The sequence below is a fragment of the Dicentrarchus labrax genome, unplaced genomic scaffold (genome assembly GCF_905237075.1).
Source record: "Dicentrarchus labrax unplaced genomic scaffold, dlabrax2021, whole genome shotgun sequence".
NCBI classification, from domain to species: domain Eukaryota; kingdom Metazoa; phylum Chordata; class Actinopteri; family Moronidae; genus Dicentrarchus; species Dicentrarchus labrax.
The window spans coordinates 30,094,909-30,115,392 of record NW_026136719.1 but is presented as its reverse complement, the minus strand read 5'-3'; the positions used below and the strand labels follow the sequence as shown (position 1 = coordinate 30,115,392).

General features: G+C 42.7%; 1 protein-coding gene across 1 annotated transcript in view; it reads right to left on the bottom strand.

Annotated features, from left to right (window-relative positions):
- Positions 1-473: 473 nt before the first annotated feature.
- The window catches only part of mmp15b (matrix metallopeptidase 15b), a 30,918-nt gene continuing 10,907 nt past the window's right edge, over positions 474-20,484 (bottom strand). The window contains exons 5-10 of the mRNA XM_051379312.1: positions 18,141-18,302; positions 17,221-17,417; positions 13,334-13,472; positions 9,592-9,742; positions 8,344-8,462; positions 474-7,814 (exon numbers count right to left, since the gene is read on the bottom strand). Coding sequence (XP_051235272.1) covers positions 7,294-7,814; positions 8,344-8,462; positions 9,592-9,742; positions 13,334-13,472; positions 17,221-17,417; positions 18,141-18,302 — 1,289 coding nt within the window. The 3' untranslated portion in view covers positions 474-7,293. The remainder of the gene's footprint in view (positions 7,815-8,343; positions 8,463-9,591; positions 9,743-13,333; positions 13,473-17,220; positions 17,418-18,140; positions 18,303-20,484) is intronic.

Here is a 20,484-nt window from a genome sequence, read left to right as displayed (position 1 = left end):
GGATGTGAGTAGGTGTCACTTTATTTTCAGTCTTGGAAACAACTTACTCCAAGTCACAAAAACATCTCATTAAAGTCTGCCATCGATCTCTGTTCTGTAATTTTGGTGTTTGGATGAAATCCATCACAAAAAAAAGCATTGTCTTGCTGTGAACAATGAATTTCCTCTCAGTGTGATGACACCATTGCGTGGTCAGTTTCTTACAGGCTCTACAAGCTGCTTGCTAACTTCCTCCCTGCTCATGTGGCTTCCTGGCAATCAGCCAGACCCCTCTCTCCCCACCTCCCATAGCCCATAAAGCCACTCTGCTGCCTGTCCCGTGTGAGACAGGAAGCAAGGCCCTATGGACAGTGACCTCACTGCAGGAAGAGAGTAGAGGGTGTGTGCACTCTGTGTGTATATGGCTTGCATAACTGACAGTTCAGAGAGCATTGTACTTCACCGGTTGCTGCATAAAGAAACACAACTTTAAATATTTTCAGAGCAATTTTTAATGTGTACATGTCCAGCATGGCTTGTTAACACACTCAACTAGAGGTGAACACACAACAACACAAATGTATAAAATCTTACATTTTCTACAGAAAAACAAAAACAAAACACTAACAACCAATCAAACAAAACTAATTGGAATGTTATTAACAAAAAATGTCATATCAAGTTTGGAGAGAGAAAAAAATGCACAAAATAAGACAAATTATGAACCATTACTCAGGTAGTAACGAAGAGAGAAGTTCAAGTGTGAGATGCCAAGTTCCACTATTGATGGTCAGTATAGGATTGACTGAATCCAACAAAATCTACCCTCTACTGTAGCTGCAGTTAGCGGATGAAAACAGTTTTCTTAAGCGGGCTGCTCAACAGTTTCGATGCCCGTCTGAAGCACAGTGAGAGCCGATCCGCCGCACTCTGCCGAGGCTGCGACACAAATGCTGAAAGTCATTTGCTGTCAGCCATCTTTTCTGCTTCATCCTCGCGCTGAGTAGTTGAGTTAGTCAAGTGGTGATTTGAAGTGTGTTTCAGAGTGGATGGGCTCAGTGAGCAAGGTGAGATGCACTCTGGGGGAAAAAGAGAAAACTGGACAACCCGCAATCATCTGCAATCGAGCCACAAAGTTGACCCACGTCAAACTGTCACAGAACAGTCTCACTGTACGTCACGTCGGACAGATCCTTTCTTTTCCTTTTCTTTGATCGTTTCAGCCCGTTATTTATTGATCCGGTTCTTCCCGGTAGAGTTCGGACTTTGCACGCGGCTGATGCAATGACTTCTTGAAGCTTCTGGCTTTTTAAGAAGTGCAGGGATGCACAGGGAGAAAGCTGGAACACAAAAAGTGCACAGAGTGGAGGACACACACACACAGCTAGAAAAATACCTGCCTCATGAATGATTGTGGAGATGTTCATTAAAATAAAAGACAAAAAAGAACGGTACAAAGCCCACGCTCAGAGCCAAAACAGCAGGGCTGAGCAAGGAACGCTTAACATGCAGTGTTTACAGAAACACATCCTGAGAGAGATGAAAGCTCAGACAAGCTCAGCGATGTCCTAACCTTACCGAAACTTTGCATCAAGGCCCTGCACTTCAGAACGAACAAGGCATTAACATAAAAGAACCTCTGCCTTTGCATCTTTAAATCTGAATGTGACATCCTGCTGCCAAGTCTGCATTCACCCAACTCAAAGCCTGACAGGTGAAGTGTTTTTTTTGTGAATCCTTCCAACAGTGTTAAATGTTGCTGAACAAGGAGGTGGATCTAAAAACAGGCTCTGCTGTGGACCTTGGCCTGGACTAGTTTCCTAAGAGGGGGAGGAGGAAGGTGAGGTTAGGGAAGACAATAATGTGTTTGTGTGTGTGCGTATTAGGGAGAGAGAAAATAGAGGGGGGGGAGGAGAAAGAGAGTGTGTGAGAGAGAGAGAGAAGGCCATTGTTGTTATTATGATCCCCTCGGGCTTCGAGGGCTGGGCTGAGTATGCGGAGGGGAGGGCATGGAGGGAATGTGGGAGATTTACAGTCAGAAAACAGGCCTTGCTTATGGAGAGTGGAGCTGATTAACTGAACACCTCGACACACACACACACACACACACACACACACACACACACACACACACATGCATCAATCAGCGTCGACAGATTTCTTTTCTAACCTTTCACTCCTTCTCCTCTGCTTTGTGCCCAGAGACAATGAACTGCACTAAATTCAATCTCCCTTCAGTGTCACCTCACAGAGAATCTCCCAAACTGCTGAATCACCCAAACTGTGATTTCAAGTAAAGCAAACTCAGGTACGCTCCACTTTTTTTTACTTTGAAGTGGTTATTTGAGCTTTGAAGTGGTTAACTCCCTCCGGGCTCTCTGTGTGGGGGTTGCAGAGGAGAAGAGAAGTGTTGATAAGGAAGAACTCTGTGCACAACGTTGTGTCTAGAGCAATGAGTCTGCATTTTCTGAGCATGTCCAGACGCTACGCTGTCTAAGTACCCGTTGATGTGCCGGTAGGAAGCGATGGAAGAGCAGGACAGGAGAGGAGAGGGGGTTGGGGTTGCTTTTAACGCTGATTAGCTGTGTCCGCCAACCTCCCCCCACCTCCCCCACCGCCAACCCTGATGATGAGGAGGTGAGCGATGGACACAGGACACCGTTTCCCGGCAACCTCTATCGACTGGCCACAGATCAATCTCCAGACTTCTGGTGACGGCTGATAATGCTCTTCCTTTTCTTCCTTTCAGTACAGGTGTCCTGTTGACTCTGTCTGGGTAGGTGTCTCACCTCAACCTGTCTTCACCTCTCGCGCTGGAGGCCTAACAGCAGTAGGGTTGTGTATCTGCGCTGTCTGTCAACATACCGTCTGACTGCCACAAGAGACGGATGTACCAATACTGCTACCACTTGTGAGGCACAACTAGAATTAATATGCAGGGCTTTAAAACAAGTCATGAGGTAAATACCAGAGGTGTAGACTCGAGTCAGACTCAAGTAATGAGTTTGAACACTTTAGACTCAACTTCAAATCAAAAAAGACTTGGACAACAGTGACTTGTGACTTCACCTGCACTTGTATGTTATTTAAAGTGTGTCAGGAATCAGTGAATTTCTGTTCATTTCGTCAAGGTAAGGAAGCGAGTCGACACGTAACTCCCCAGATCCACTTTGTTTGAACCAATCCAACAGCATCCAATCAAGAGGGAACGATGAAGACGTTACTGAGAGACAATCGGAAAAAGATGATACCAAAGATGATTTTGTTTTGTTCATTCTGTTGTAAAATGGCATTCCATTTGGTGAAGAGCGCGTTATGACTTGTTTAGAACTCGAAACTCAAAGTTTAGGACTTTGGACTTGACTTGGGACCCGTCAGTCTTGACTTAGGACTTGAGGGCAAAGACTTGACTTGGTCCCACCTCTGGTACATACACAACTACCAGCAAAGCACTTACAGTCCTAAAAAGGGACTGTCACTTACTGTAAGCTAAGGTTTCCTCTTTGGCTAACAATGTTGTTGAGCTAGCAGGAGAATATAGGTCACATGAGCTGCTGCCAGTGGAACAGAGCCATCACAGTCCCCCCCCCTCAGTCTTCCCACCCCTCCTTATTCCTGAGATCTAAACTTTGCAAGCTCAGGGAGACGAGGTCAGCCTCCCTCCCCCTTCCCCCCTTTCCTTGTCTCAGCTGCAGGAAATTCAGTCTCTCTTCACCCTCCCCGTCCACATCTGTGTAACCCGAGCCAGGTGAACTGAGCCCCCTCTGGTCAGATTGGCAGCTTACTTCTTAAATGCGACCTCAGATAGGCCTTCCTCCTATTCATATTTGAAGTCGCACTTGAAAGTTGTCCACTCCTACACTCGCTCCCATTTTAGCCCTGGTTTGTAGACTCTTGTATTTTTATTATTTTCCATTACTGCTACACTTGTTGAACATCTTGAAACACGGCTTCTAATTTTACAGGCTTAAAGGTAATGTCACCTTGAAATGATCTATGACTTAGATGAATAGTGTTTCTCTTCTTTTAAGAAAGAAATATGATTTTAAAGGATACCACCGGTTTTGCACATTTTAGCCCCCTATACTATAACGTAGTACAACGTTTTGCAAATCACACTATTTTTTTTTGTTTTTGTCAATTTATGTTTCCATGGCAGCTATTTGTTTCCATTAATTTACATTAATTTATAAACAATACAAAAATCTGTAAGCAGATTTAAACAAACTTGCTTGAGTTGCGTAATCATGTTGTACTGTGAGCGATATTTTCTTTGTTAAATAGCTCTACATTCCAGCAGCCATCACTAATATAGTGTTCAGTCAGTAACATTTGCCTCCCAGTCCTTCCATACTGCAGTAAACAGAGAATACATCTTCTAGTATCCCGTTCCCGCTTTATCCAATCAGGAGACAGAGCTCTACAAAGAGGCGGTCCTAAAAGACAGGCAGCAGAATTTCAGTGTGGTAAAGTGGGGAGGAGGAAGGGAACTGTTTAACTGCAAGAAGTAGGGAAGTTAGCCAAAATGCTTATTTCACTTACATCACCTTTAAGTTTGGCCAAAGTTGCATTCATTTGCATTCCAATTGTCTGCCAGATTATTTTCATTCTCTCTATAAAATGAAATGGATACCAATGGCAGTCAGGAACAGTAGGGAAAATACATACAAACGTAACTTTATTACGTTTGTATGCATAATTTAAAAATGGTTGCCTCTGATTTTTACTTAAATAGGTAAAATGTACAAAACCCCTTGTATGGTTCTTTAATATTGTTATAATAAGTAGTTAAGACGGTCATTTTTCTGTGCCCACAGCCCCTTCAACCAACCTTTGTTCTTACAAGATGAAAAGGGAGTGGAGAGTGTTTTTGCTTCTGAGAGTTCAGGGTTTAATTTAGGGGTCGCAGGGGCTAACAGCATTTGCACACACCTGCTGTTTTTTAATGAAGAGGATTAGTCTGTGTTCACATGAGCCCGCACGGCCCGAGCCCACCCTGGTGCTTACAGCTACACTATATTTACAGATTTGACTGATAGACCCCGGGTCATCAATGAAGTTTCTAAAAGCGTCCTTCCACAAAACCCTTGCAGTAAAAAGTCCATTATAAGCTGCATGGTACATTAGCTACACCGTGCCAGTGCTGTGTTGCATTTGTGGTGTTACATCCTGTTCTGAAGTTAAAGGCCGTGCCTTTGCTTTGTTTCTACCTTGTTTTATGTCACACACACGCACACACACACACACACACACACACACACACACACACACACACACAGATGCATTAAATGCTCCCTCTCTGGTGTTATTTCACAGTGAGCTGACTTTTTAAATTAACCATTAGTCTGTCTCCTCTGTAGCACAAAGAAAAGGTCTTATTGTTGACAGAAGGGAGGCTCTCTGAGAATTAGCCACATAAATGAAAGTTAAGGGAAGAGGTCCCCTTTAAAGTCTGTTTAGCCTTTCAGCCAAAGAGCTCTTTAAATGGTTTCCAAATAAGGAAAAGAAAGAAGGTAGGCCCAACTCTGTGAGCACAAGATACAGAAGGAAAACAGGGCAGTAGTAGTCTGAATTTAATGTGAAATTAAAAGGATGAATTACTATTTATTACAACTTGTGTCTTATTTTCATACCTATCTGTTGGATAACACTGTACTCATTAAAACTGATTGTTAATATCGGGGAAGATGGCAAAATGGTGACAACAAAGCCAGACATGGCAAAAAACACGTTCAGTTAGACACCCCACCACGTTTTAAAGGAATAATTCAACATTTTGTGAAGATACTGCTCTCATGTCTGTACAATATGAAGCTAGACACAGCGGCCTGTTAGCTTCAAGGCTTGAAGTAGGGGGAAGAGCTACCCTGTCCAAAGCCCATTTCCACCTGAATTTGTACTAATTTTACACAGCTTACACAAAGAAGGTGTAACATGTCAATAAAGTTTAGAGGTGCTGATAGGGCCCCTTCTTCCAGTCTTTATGCTAAAATAAAAATAAATAATAAAATACTAGTTGCCTGCTGGCTGTAGCTTCATATTTAGCATATACACATGAGATCTTGTCATCTTAACTGTCCACAAAAGTGTATTTATCAAAATGTCAAACCATTCCTTTAAACAGACGGCCATGTTAGACAGATTATCTTATCTAGGGGTAAACCAAACGTGAGCACACCCAGAATGTAAGTAATCACTCACAAGTAGTATACGGTGGGCCAAAGTAGAACCAGCAAGCTGGTCTGTAAACTGGTTTACAACAGACAGTGTGCCTACTGTCTGTTTTCATTTTTTCCAAAGACGTTTGGCCAACCTGGTGCTTTGTTTTAAGCCTGTATGATTCACATATTTTTAGCAACATCACCACATTACCAGACCTCAGCAATTAATTTGATGAGTACAATATTATTACTACTATTAAAATGACCATTAAAAATAAGATCTAAGTTGTAATAAAGTGGAATTATCCTTTAAAACCAACACAGTGCCTGTATAACTAACAAACTGAACTCCTTCAGAGTTATAACCGCAGCCTAATCACAACGAGGAGCAGTCAAAGGGAGGATGATATCTGGGCTGAAGGCCCACAAAATACCTCTTAATGTAAACTACAGTGAAATGTCTGTTTGGACCAAACCCTGTTTCTCTCTAACTCACCTCACACCCCATGACATATTGCACTGTAGAGAAAGGAGAAGAGATGGAGCAAGACGACGCGAGGAGGAGGGAACACTACTGAACCCTACTTGAAGCATAGTGGTCCGTCTACAAATCTTTTGTAACCCTATGCATTTCTTTTTTTTAACGGCAACTGTGATAGCATAAGCAGATGTCAAGTTATCAGCGAGGGAAAAAAGCCCTGACTGACATTAGGGGAAGGAGGAGGGCGGTGCAGAGGCGGGAGAGAGAATGAAGGGGCCTTCCTGGTTTAGAAAAAAACAAACATCAAAAAGTCACTCAAAATGAACCGAAACAAAAACAAGAAGGAAAAAAACAATGTGCAAACTTCTCTCATATAAATAGACTACAGTCAACGCATTGTAGAGCACCATGGGAGACAGGAGGAGGTTAGGGTGGTGTGTGTTGGGGGGTGGGGGTGTATATGTAAGACATAATTTATGCTTGCTGCTAGTGTGTGTGTGTGTATGTATCAGTACAGTATTGGATCTACTACCACATGTACTACGACTTGCAAGAGCCACTGAGCACAGAGACTTGAGACGGATGGATCACTGGGAAGAGGGCTGGATTAGAGGAGGGCGGGGTCTAAGGTCCAATTTAAGTTCAAAGTTCAGTGTCCCCTAATGTCAAAGGTCAGACCCAGTCCTGCAGCGAGCGCTTGCAGTGCACCAGCAGCCGCGGCGCCCCTTTGCTCTGCAGCGTGTTGATGATGGCGTAGATCAATCCCAGGATGCACAGCACCAGGACCAGTGGGATGGTCACCATCAGGATGTTCATGGTCCGTTCCTCGCTGTCGTCCACCTTCAGCACCACATCCACCTCGTTAGTGTCTTCCTCGCGGCCCTCGCGGTAGTCTTCGTCTTTGTCTTTGTCGTTGTCCGTCCCTTTGCCCGCGTCTTTGTCCGTCCCGCCGCGATCCGTTCCATCCCGGTCTTTGCCCTTGTCGCCGTCACGGCCCACGTCCGGGTTGAACGGTGGGCGGTTCACGTCAGGGAATTTGCGTCCCGAGTCTGTGTCCGTGTCTCTGTCTGGGTCCAGGTCCACGCTGCAGCCCATGAAGTCCCTCAGAATGGACTTAGGGTAGCCGGGTTCACTCTTCATGCGGTGGTTGTCAAACTTCCAGTACTTGGAGCCCTTGTAGAAGAAGGTGTAAGCTGGAGAAGGAAAGGAGAGCGGAAGATGTTAGTCGACATAACAATTTAAAGGAATAGTTTGACATTTTGGGAAATACGCTTCTATGCCGTGTTGCCAAGAGGTAGATGAGGAGATTGAGAGCCAGCTGCTGGTTAGCTTAGCTCAGCATAAAGATGAGAGACAGAGAGACAGCTATCAATATTCTCAACAAACCCTGTGCAAAAAAGCGAATAAGCGTATTTACCAAAATGTCAAACTATTACTTTCAACATTTTATTCAAAATTGTTTATTGATCTAAAATAATGTGTTGTATAAATGGAAAAATGTCTACTCCCTATCACTCCTATCTATTTTCACTCTAACTGAGCCCAGCAAAGCAAAAAGCCCCTCACATGTAGGCTCAAATTCACTTTCCAACAGACAACATACGCCATCCCCCCTCTCTCCTGATGATTGCATGGCCACACCCTGATTCTTTGTTCCAGGCGTGTCTGTCCCAGCCCCTCCTTGCGCTCTTTCACCCACACAAACACACACGCACAGCTCACCCCCATCATCGCTGAGGAAGGCCCCCTTGGGAGTCGAAGGCACTGACGATCCCCAGATGCTGATTGGTTTGGGGTAGCCTCTGTCAGCCAAGCGCGACTGCTCGTTGAAGCGCCAGTACCTGCGGACAGCCACGGAGAAGATGGTTGTTACTGTTTATCAGCTGTCTAAACAAGAAAAGAGCAGACTTCTTACACAGGACAGAACATGGTGGACCTGCATGGTGTGTATAAAACAATAGCGTTTCCACAGAACATTCACATCTGTTCTGAGCGTCAAATCACTAGAAAACCTGAGGCGAGTCCGTCATACTGTGCTTGGTGAGGGCTTATTACATTTTCAGACCTACAGTGAAATTATTTTTCTATGAGTATTTTCATAAATGTGTTACTCTTGCATAAGCTTGTGTTATTTTGGTTCTACTGCAGTGCGAAGAGTGTTCAGTATGTTTGTATTGTTCGCAGAACTTTCTAACTTTGTTAACAAAGAGCTGTACAAATACAGCTGCTGCTATATTCTTGCATAACTTAAAACTTACAGGGCTATACTGGAATTATTCATGTGATCTCAATCCATACACATGGAAATAAAAGCAAAAAAAAACTCCAAGTGGACAGACATAAAACCTTCATACTGTATTGATTTCAGTATGTCCACTTATTTTCTGCCTCTCTTTGAAGCTAAAATCAGAAATCAATTACAAAATCAATCCAATTTGTTACTACTGTAGTAGACTTAGCTGTGTTTGTCTATGCAGGGTTGAGGAAAGATAGACACCAAACTGTGTAGCTCAGTGGGTAGAGCTGATGCCCCATGTACCGAGGCTGAGTCCTTGCTGCAGCGGCCCAGGGTTCGAATCCGACCTGCGGCCCTTTGCTGCGTGTCATCCTCTCCCTCTACCCCCTTTCCTGTCTGTCTTCTGCTATAACTATCAAATAAAGGCAATAAAAGGCCAAAAAAATAACTTAAAAAAAACTGTGTCTACTGCTGTACCTGTGGTTACCATTCCATAAACCATACGTGCTATACCAAGACTAAGCCTCACTAGCTGATTTGTGAGGCTGTACTTAGGCACAGTGGTGCTTCGAGTTACATGCTAACTTTAACAGGCTCATATATATGACTGGTAGAATTTGTGTGAACTGTTGCGATCGCAACATTGCAACTTCCTGAGGGACTGTATGATATACTAGTATACTTGGTAATTAGAGGGGTTTTATGTGATGCTGAACGGTTGCAAGCTACTTTACCAGTCTCCTTGAAAGATGTAAGTGTAGCCGGATGGCTCCCACCAGATGGCTGTGTCTATTCTGTCGTAGGGAATATCTCGACCGTAATCAACCAGCTCCAATGGATAGCCCTGCTCCAGGTTAGCCTCCCTGAAAAGCCAGAATCTGTTTCCTGAGGAGAGGAGAGGAGAAAAAAACTGCTTAATGACCCTTTATGGTGCGTACATTCCCTATCCACTCTCACTCAAAACCCTCATGGACTTAATTAAAATGTTAACAACACAGACCCAATCATACTGTATGTCTCGTGCACTTATACACGTCCACAAGAACAGATGTACGCATAGACACTCTGCTTGTGCACACACATTTAATTTGCTGGCACAGAATATGTCAAATAAGTGAAACTGAATGAGGTATAAAAAGAGAACAATCCGAGAAACCAAACCAGCATTTACATGCACTTGTGAATTATGTGAACGCAATAATAATTTGTTGGCAAGCAATCAAAACACAGCAGAAGCGAGTGCGACATCATTGACTAAGGAATTTGGGTTTTGCTCGTAATTATCCATTAGGAGCGGCTTGTCTCATGTCAGGCTATAGCAGATTTCTCGCTGAAGGGAAGGTTTTATTGTTTTCACTGTGTCAGGCAGGGGGACTCCGTTCCTCCTGGCACCATTACATCTCTCCTCTTGGCTTCAATCCGCTTTTCCCTCCCTCTTTCACCCACACCCACCCATCCATCCACCTCCGGCCCCTTGCTCCTCGTTTAAAATGAAAGCTCTACACTCAGCATCTGGAGAGAACAAGTGGTTGACGCAATGCTTCCCAGGGTTCCTGCGGTGCACAGCCCTGATGTAAAATCCCATGACTTATTCCATGACTTTCCATAACTACACCAGAGCGCTTCAGTGACCTAAAGATTTGATTTCTTCCTGCTGTGTAACTGCTGTTTTTCTTAAGGGATAAACGGTGTGGTTTCTATTACAGTTGGACTTGTTTGGATAAAAACAGCTGTGAAACCTCTGGGTAATACAACAGCTGTGTAAGAGAAATGGATGAATACAATTATGCATGTTACTCTACTAAGAATTTGTTAAAGTCTTTGATGTTCCTGTACTTTCTAGGTCTGGATTAAACCATTCAAGTATTTCAAGTATTTGATATTAGTCCAATATGTCCAAAATGCCTGTTATCCTCCCTGTTATGTACTGTACATTTACAGCAAAATTAAGTCTTGTACCATACACTACGCTGCCTGTGTTTTCATTTATATATAATTATTCATTTTTATTGACGCTTGCTGAGATAATTCTGTTTGGCCCTGTCACTCAACACAAAGAAATGCTAAGCTCAGCACAGCAGGGAGTGACCATAATAACTGCTCCCATAGGGTAACGTAGATAGTTGTGGGTCTCGTTGTCTGCTGCTATTACTGCTGATTCAATGTGAAGTGTACACTACACAATCGCAGATTGTGAAGGGACTGCTGCCTTCGTGCTGACAGAAATCTGATTGGTCAATCTGATACCCCACGCATCCCCATGCTGTGTTTGTCTCTCCTTCTCTTGTGCTCTCAGGTCTGCCAGTCCTTCCTTCCTTCCCTTTTTTCTCTCCTTCCTCTTCCTTTCTCTTGTTCTTTCTTAGCTAATGGCTCGCGGCCAAGTGTCACACTGAGAGGCTTGCCGATGACATCACCCTCCTCATCATCAACAGCTGCCCCAAAGCCTGTAGCTCCCAGAGTCAGGCTGCACTGAAGCCTGAGCTCTTTCTTTTTCATTCAACAACTTTATCCACCGTTATAAAAGACAAGCTGCTCTCAGTGACTCACAGTATAAATAATGACCTGCGCTAAAAGAGATTTATACCCTGCATGTAGAATACATTATGTAGCGCTGCTTTCTGAAGGAGTTGGGCGTGTGTAAAGTATATCTTCGACATTATCTAAAGAAGATGAAGAAAGTCCCAGAATCTGTTTTACTGTTAAAATATGAAAGCATTAAGACATGGATTGGTTGTAAAGAAGAAACCAGATGGTGGATGGTTTTTGTATGTAGGAGAGCATACTTATGTTCCATGTGCTCATAAAAATTGTAATATCTTATCTTTAAAGACGAAAACAAAATAATATATTTACCTTAAAGAGCTGCTGCATATGTAAGACAGAGTGCCTTATTATAAAACCTGGATCTTGTGCTATACCACAGGATCCAGTGAATCCAGCTATGATTGTATTTTGGCCTGGCAGAGTAAACAGGCCTGCCTCACCGGAAATTGAATCCAAACACTGGTGATGTTTGTCAGTGCTGTGACACGAAGTTTGCGTGTTACTTTCCTGCATGCTGTATGGCATTTCAAAACTAAGCATATTCTCAAAGGCTGTTGTTGCTACTGTCATGCTCTAAGTGACAGGACAAGATTATTCAGGCCAGTTTTTACAGCAACAATAACCAGAAACGTAGATGGTGTGTTCATTCCCTAAAGGAGACAGAGTGGAGAGATTGCTGTTTGCTCACAGGAGAAAAGGGGCGTGGATAAAGAAGTGTGTGTACATCACGCGGTTTGATGATCTTCCAAAAGGAGCGACCACTTATATGAAACCTTCTCCTATTCACCCTTACAAGCCAAACTGTCATGAAATAATTTAATTATAACTTATATAATTTAGAAGTATTTAATACAATTGCATAAGAAATGTAGTTATTTTGGTTTATATGTGTTTTATATCATCCAAAAACATGATAAATGCAGGTTTCTGTTTAAGTTAAATGTGAGTCAATACTTTCCTAACCTAGAGGATGAAAGATAACAAATACCGGTACTGACCACTTAGGGCTCCTTAATTCTCTGCTCTTGTTCTTTACATTAATGACAAATCTCAGAATCGGCTATTGTCTGACAAGAATTTATCCTCTGGGGGCAACGGGCAATGTTTCAGGGCTTCCAGTGTAGCCAGTGAATATCCGGAAAAACGGATAACTGGGCCAAGACTTCCTCTGCAGTCCGATAAGCAACTTGATACACAAGAATGACGAGAAAGACACATTTCAGCACACAACAGAAAACACATATTATGTGCATATGAATGCGAGATTCCTTTAGCTCTCCAAACAGACTGCTTGGTCAATACTACTCGGACTACACAAACCAATACGCTTCAAATGCCAAAATCTTGTCCCTTGCCTACAGATTCTGCATTCATATGCAGATATCTGTTTATAGAGGTTACTGTAATGCGTGATAAATGATACACAATCTATCAAACCATTTCACCTTCCTCTTTAGGCTGCAAGGTGCAAGGTGGCTGCTTCAGATGATGGACTTCTTTCCAAGTCACCTGGATTGTTTTATTTTGGTGTCACAATTGGTCCGTCTGGGGCAATGCGAAGCTTGTTTTGGGTTGCAAAAGTCACAGTTTCTTTGAGAATGGTACAGACCAGTTTGAGCTTCAATACAAAGTAAATCAAAAGACACTGCACAACACTCCTCTAGTACATTATTCTTTATGCACTGAATATGTTCAGCTATCTTGCCTCCATCAGACTGGTAGCCAAAAACATTTTCTGTACCGGAGAAGAGTTGTGAGGTGTGTTTTAATTTGTGTTGCAAACCCACAAGCATGTCTTTAAGCATATGGCAATTTACTTCATATTTAGTTATATTTTGGGAGTTTTGTGTTGAGCAGCATGCATCCGTCAGTGTGTGCTGTGTGTGTGTGTGTGTGTGTGTGTGTGTGTGTGTGTGAGTGTTTGCTGCTTACCTTTAAAGAAGACGAACCTGCCGTCGTGTCTCTCATAAGCAGCATCTATGTCTCCAGGCAGACCCCTCCAGAAGTGACTGATGGGCATGGGGTAGTTATCCAGCACCCTGTTCTTACGCACCCGCCAAAACCAACGGCCCTGAGGAGACAAAGTTAAGAAGTGTGTTTGAGTGTATCATTTCTTATCGTCAGTTAAACACAGCTTGAAAACTCACTAGTTTCTCTCTTTCTCTGTCTTTCTAAATTCCTGGCTGAGCCTCACAGCCTACAAATAAATCCAAAATAAACCAATGCCCAAATAAGTTCAAAACATATGTCTTCATATCTCATTCTAAGTATATCCCTGCCTCTGCCTTTTCAAAACATTCCTGTGCACAAGAATATGAAGTCAGGATGGGAGGGATGCACAGATAGCTACTGTGAGAAAAGTATTCACTCTCATTAGTCAACTGATTTGAACTATTTGTCCCACTGAGGTCAGATAGCACTGTCGTAATGCTTCCTGGTCATTAGGTCAAGCAAACTGAGCTCTGCAGGATAACTAGACCAGAACGTACAATAAACTAACAATAGCGGAACACGGCAGGCTAATAATAGTCAGTCTCCGCTCTGGTGGCTTTATCACGTCCCCTTATTACAGCCTCTCTGCTGATCACAGCCTGCTACAAGATAACTCTTATAAAGAACTGTTGGATTACATTGTCAGGTCAGCAGCACAAAACAAGGGGAATCACTAGTAGCACATTTAAATCCAAGCACAGACAGACGCTTATAGCTTGTGAACATTCATATCTACTGTATATATGCTGTGCACACATGCCAGCAGAGAGATTTACACCAGGAGCCCTCAGACTCATTCATAAGTGGTGAGTCAGTAGCCCTGCTTGTCCTGGATAATGTAACGGTAAAATGCTCAGTGCTGCTTCTTTCTGGCAAGCACGCCTAGTTTTGTCCTTCGCGCAGGACACGTTGGCAGACAGGACGGCGCGGTACGGTATGGAATGAAATAGACTGGAGATGTGCTGGCCCGAGCTGAGAGAAACAACACACTGCGCGCTCTTCGATTCGTGTGGTCTGACAGCTCCTTGCGTTGACCAGATTAAGAGTGAATTGACCATATTAGTCCTCAGCAGAACGGGCCAGATCTCAGTGTGGGAGTTTCAATATAGAAAGCAGCTCAGTGTGCTCTGCTGGTTTATTTTATGCCCAGCCCTCTGCTGTGAAGAACTACTAGTGAATAAAAAGAAAGGAGAAATTTCCCTCCAGAATGACAGCCCCTTTCTTTTGTTAATGGAAAAGTCTCTATGGAGAAGAGAGTGGCACTGATTTGCTACAGATTACTCCCACTCGTACACTGCATAAAGTAAGTAATTTTGCCTAGGCAGAGTAATAGCAGAAAGGAATAATAACTTCAATTTCTGAAGAGTGGAGGCGTCACTTCCAAATTGACATGAGGACAATCTAAATATGAACAGCACGGTCGGAAATCAATCCCAAGCCAAGTCCTAAATCACAATATAACATACAAATCAATAACAGTCAATGCATGCTGATAATATTCTGAGACTATAATATCTGAAGGATGTGTCTCCTGTCAGTCATTTTTGACATACTTTCTGTCCACAGGACTATCAAGAAATGCAGGATTTCCAGCCTTTGTCTTGTTCTTCTCCTCTATGCTTTGTTTAAAAAAAAGTTTAATGCTACTGTACATGTGCTGATACACAGCCAGCAGTCTACACTAGTGGCCATGTGAGCTGTACTTAGGCAAACTGGTGCTTTGAACTATATGCAAACATCTGCATGCTCACAATGACAATGCTAACATGCTGATGTTTAGCAAGTAGAATGTTTACCATATTCACTATCTTAGTTTAGAGTGTTAGCGTGCTAACATTTGCTAATTAGTCCTAAATACAAAGCATAGCTGATGTTGATGGGAATGTCATTAGTTTTGCAGGTATGTGATAATAAACTAAAATATTAGAGAAATGTTGACCTGATGATGGCCCTAGATCAGTCACACCATCACACCAGAGCAGCTGGTACACTATCCATCAATCCCCGGCTCCTCTCACTGCATTTCAAAGTGTCTTTGGGCAAGACATTGAACCCAAATCTCTCCTGATGCTGTGTCATCAGTGTGTGAGTGTGTGTGAATGGTTAGTTATTTTCTGATGAGTAGTTTGCACCCTTGCACCTGCCATCAGTGTATGAATGTGTGTGAATGGGTGAATGTGACATGTACTATATAGCGCTTTGGCTGGTTGGAAGACTGGAAAGGTGCAGTTAATTTACCATTTATCTATTAGGATATATTTCAGTCTGGACCAAAATGGTGGACCGACAGACCAACACTGCCGTGTTTATAGGGTCACACTGAGAAACTTTTGATTTAGCCACAATTTATGGATTTTACTATTTGGCACTTGGTTGTTTTAATTTTTCACACAGTACGTAATCGCATTATATTCATAAAACTGAACCCATCACTGAACGCATATTAATTACAGGTCATTTATATTAGATTAAAAAAACACTGGGTGGCAGGGTAAAAGTTAATTTTGGACACTGATTAATGGCTAGTTTCATGACTGTGGATGAAACCCAAGAACACAGATATAACTGTGTGACCATGTGCAGCACATGTCCAGGCAGCTGTAAGCCAAGTTAGTGCTCTACTGGTCAGTGTCAGGGACACTTACAGTTCAAGATAGGAGATATTCATAGACGGATCTTTGTGTGATTGGAGAAAGAGGGCTCTGTCATATTCTACTCTACAACAATAACTCAAGCCCACCCAGTAAATGTGTTACAACAGTTGTCATAATCAGCCATGCACAAACATGTCCATCAGCTCCAAGCAGGTTTATATTTCATCCTCTTGACGTAGGCATGTCAAAAGGTTTACCAGTTAAAGATGCGGTTGATAGTGTTGGATATTTTCAGCTGTTTGAATGCCTACTGCTGCGGTTCACTGCTAAATGTCAGAATTTCAGACATCATGACAGCATTTCTGGAAGCGAAGCTGAGGCTCTTTTACAGTACAGCGCTGCCTGATATCTGAAAACCTCTTCAGTGTACAGCACTGCCAACACTGGACACCTCCTCTGACCTCTCCCACTGAAACACATCATTACTTATCTTTGTAGAGCTGCACTATGTATAGAGTGTCACTGGACAAAATCCTTAAGAGGAGTAAGTACACAGGGAAAAATGGAGTCTGGAGAAATTTCAGTTAATCCAACTTTGAGAATGACCACATAAATTTATTTCATCATCGACGCTGACAAGGAGCCATTACCGCCACGATAGGCAAAACACTTAGCAGATGTATAATAACAAATGACCATAGGGCTGGGCTGAGATGCATAATATTAAAAGACCTTAAATTAAGTAAATAATAAAACCCAGCTGACAGCCAAATGACCAGTACTGGCAGACACTTTTCTACAACATATCTGCTTATGGTAAAATAGCTCACTGCTGCTTCAGCCCTTATTGAATGTTTTGTGTGGGTCCAGAGGCTCTTTAAGGCAAACACCTGACCACACCCCACCCTTTAAACAGTGTTCCGTCTCATAAAAAACACTGGCCCCGTTGGTTTACAATCCACAAGGAGCTGATTGAAAACAGACCCCTTGTTGGCCGCGCACACACCATTTGTCCCAAACTGATTCTACAGAAAGGGATAACTAATTTATTGCCACAGTTAACTTGTCAGGACAGCTCCTCTGCTGGAAGCCTGCTGAATTTCCAAGCAAGGACATATAATAAACCATTGTGAAGGTAAACATATCTCGTCTAATGTTTTATGCTCATGACAAGGTAGCATGCTGTGACTTAAGTTAAAAATGTCCCTATATTCTGATCCTCAAACCATTTACCTTGAAAACAAACATCTCTCCTCGGAGCATGGCGACCGTGTCAAAGTTCCCTTCACAGATATTGGGTCCGTAGTGATCTGGTCTTTCGGTGGTCCTGGGGCGATCAGGATGCCGAGGAGGTGTCTGAGGTGGCCTGGGCTCCGGGCGTCGGGGTGTCACAGTGGGCAAGGCCTGGGTGGGACCACTGTCTGGTTGACCTTCAAGGAGAAACAAACAGTGAGGGTTAAACCGATTTCACCACGTTGTGCAAAATGACAAGCAGGGAGGCACGATAAAAATAGTAAGTTGAAAATGGAAAATGTATATTATTATTCGGATAATTAAATTAAAGCTGATAATAATAATTTATGTTGCATTCTTATGTAACACATTTGATAGGCTGTATGTTCTATGAAAGCCAAAGGATGTTTATGAAGTTGTTTGATGTACTTTATACAAAAAATAAATGAACATTTGAAGAGTCAGTTGTTTTTAGTAGTGATGTCAGTTAGATTTGATGAGATCAATAATATGGAATTTTCAACCATCCAGCTTTGCTCACTACATTTTAGCCTTTCTTACTCTGCAACTGCAAGTTATAAACTTATTTTTAAATCACAAAGCAAAATTATTTGTTATGTTATTGGGAATAGCAAAGGGTAGCAGGTAATGATCAGGTATCGGCTGGAAAAAAAATCCACATCGTGCATCCCTAATGACCAGAAATAGGACATGTTAAAAATTAATTTGACCCTTTGTGATAGGTGTTAGGGTAAAAATTAAAAGAAAATGGTCTTGTTTGACAGAGTGGTCATTTTGTTGTTGGAAAAATGGGAAAAACTTTTAAATTTACTTTAAATAAACAAAAATCCCCATGTGTTCATGATTTAACAGAGTGTAAGTATCCTGGACACCAGGAGAGTTAACCAAAAAACCCCTACCATAGATCTGTTGGATGCCTCGCTTGTCATCCTCAGGCAACTGGAAGTTCTCAGTCTCCATCCATTGGTAAAAGGGAGCCATGATGGCCAGTGGGTTGTTGGAGTGCTCTAAGCCCAGGGCATGGCCCAGCTCGTGGACTGCCACCAGGAAGAGGTCATTACCTGAATGGATACGACAAAGCAAAGAGACAAGTTAGGGCAAGGAGGAAAGTTGGACAATGTATACTTAATTCTTTACACTTAAAGGGCTTGTTTGAGTTTGTGCGGAAGGAGAAAGAGAGAATACACGTGTTCCCCTGCATTAGTGCCTTATGAAAAACACAGAAGGACTGCATAAGCTGCCAGCCACACAAAGTCTGAATAAATCTGTGCGTATAAGAGACATTAATAGTATAACATGGCTGTTCATTGTTTTCCTCCAGTACTGATGTCAATAAAAATCTCCACAGATCTGGCAGATAAATCACACACAGGCAGGCTAATGATCGCTGATAGGAATCAGCATACATTTCTGACCAGTCAAGCGATGCTGTTGTCCACTGCCACCACGACAATTAAAAACTGACAAGACCGCAACATGGCTGTGACACACTGACCCCTGCATCAACTTCCTCTCTTACACAAAAGACTTCTTACAGATTTCTTTTCAGAAAAGTAAAACCAAAGAAAACCTTGTTTAGAATCGACCAACATATTCCTATAAGTTTGCCTCTGTAGTGAAGCCAGCACACGTTAGGGTACTTCCCCCCTCAGTCAATACCTCTTTGTTGCCCGGCCCTGCTCTCGGTGAACTCTGAACTTGCGAGCCATTTCATCTGGCCCGATGGCCCATGCTGACTGATCACATTTGTGCCAGTGACATCATGCCGTTGGGGGATTGGGACATGATGATGTCACTGCTGTGCATGCAAAGGAAGGGGAGATGCTCCGGATGCCTGTCCTTGTGCATCTCCTCATTTCCTCATTGCAGAACACACACAAGGATACACACAGTCGCCCCCCCCCCACACACACACACACACTATCTGTAATTTCAGTCACATGAATGTCCTCATGGCATATTAAGCTGCAGCTAACACTCAAGGAGAGAAAATAGCAGAGGGTAAGTAGTGTGCTAGAGAAAGCTGAGGATGAAAAAAGAGAAAGAGAGAGAGCGCTGAGAGAAGATAAAGAGGCCTTTGTGAGGTAACTGTGACAACCATTCAGTTCGACAGAGAAAGGGAAGAGTAAACTTCAAAAGTCTTGGCGAAGTTAGAAGTTCAGCCAATGCAGTTATTGCTAATGCTGACTACCCTGTACACACACACATTTTGTCAGTCAAGTCCTTTTTCAGCTCTTTGAAGCTTTGTTCACCATGTCTCACACTTCGTTCATCAGAAGCGAGGGGGGCTCACAGTGAAGAACAGGCACACAAAAGCAGCACCCTGACAACCAAAATGCACTCTCCAAGTTTGCTCTGCCTTTCGCCAGCGACTCACCCTCATTAGTCTCATCTGACCACAAAGAACCACAAAAGCTTCTGACCTTTTCCCACTACTGGCCTACAGCGTTTCAGCTGTGTAAGGTGTGTTTGAGTGTGCATGTCAGCGGGTGGTTCAGATAAAGTGTAAAATCTGTTTTTGTTTGAGCATCTGTGCCAAAAAAGACTGATTAATCACATTGTGCGTCACAAGGTTTACTCCAAAAGTGTTTGGGCCAATAGAATTTTTTTTCACTGACAAATGAAACTGAGGTCACCAATGTGAAAAGAAAACACCCTCACTGCAAAGAATGGATGACATGGATTTGTGCTTTTACCGTCATATACATTTTTTCATGTGTAACTATTGATCCATTAGCTACTGTCTGTTTTTGTTTGACCCCCATCCAAAAGGAGGTCAGAGGTCAGAGCTGGTTCTGTGTCAGGACACTTAACTGAGGCTCACTTCTTTATACAATTCTGCTGCTTCGTGTGAGATTAAGGTTCAGTCTCCTTTACTTAATATGAACATTGGCACTTCTTGAGGAATATCCTTATTCTCCATCAGTACCAAAAAGATGTCAACTAACGGTTGCTTCGGTTAGTAGTAGGCAATTTGAAGATACACAATGTAAAACCTTCCGTCCCTCTCTCTGCTGCCTCGTACCCCAACGCTAAGTCGCATTTATAAAAGGAACCATTCAATTAAATATTGTTGGTGACACACAATGGTCACAATTAGTTATTTCAGCCAAAATTGTAACGAAATATATCGGTATAATAGCTTTAAATTGGTCCATACAATAGTCTACAAAATGTTTACTAGAACCTAACGTGATATTTTTACATTTTAACATTTGCTTGTTTTGTGCGACTAACACTGTA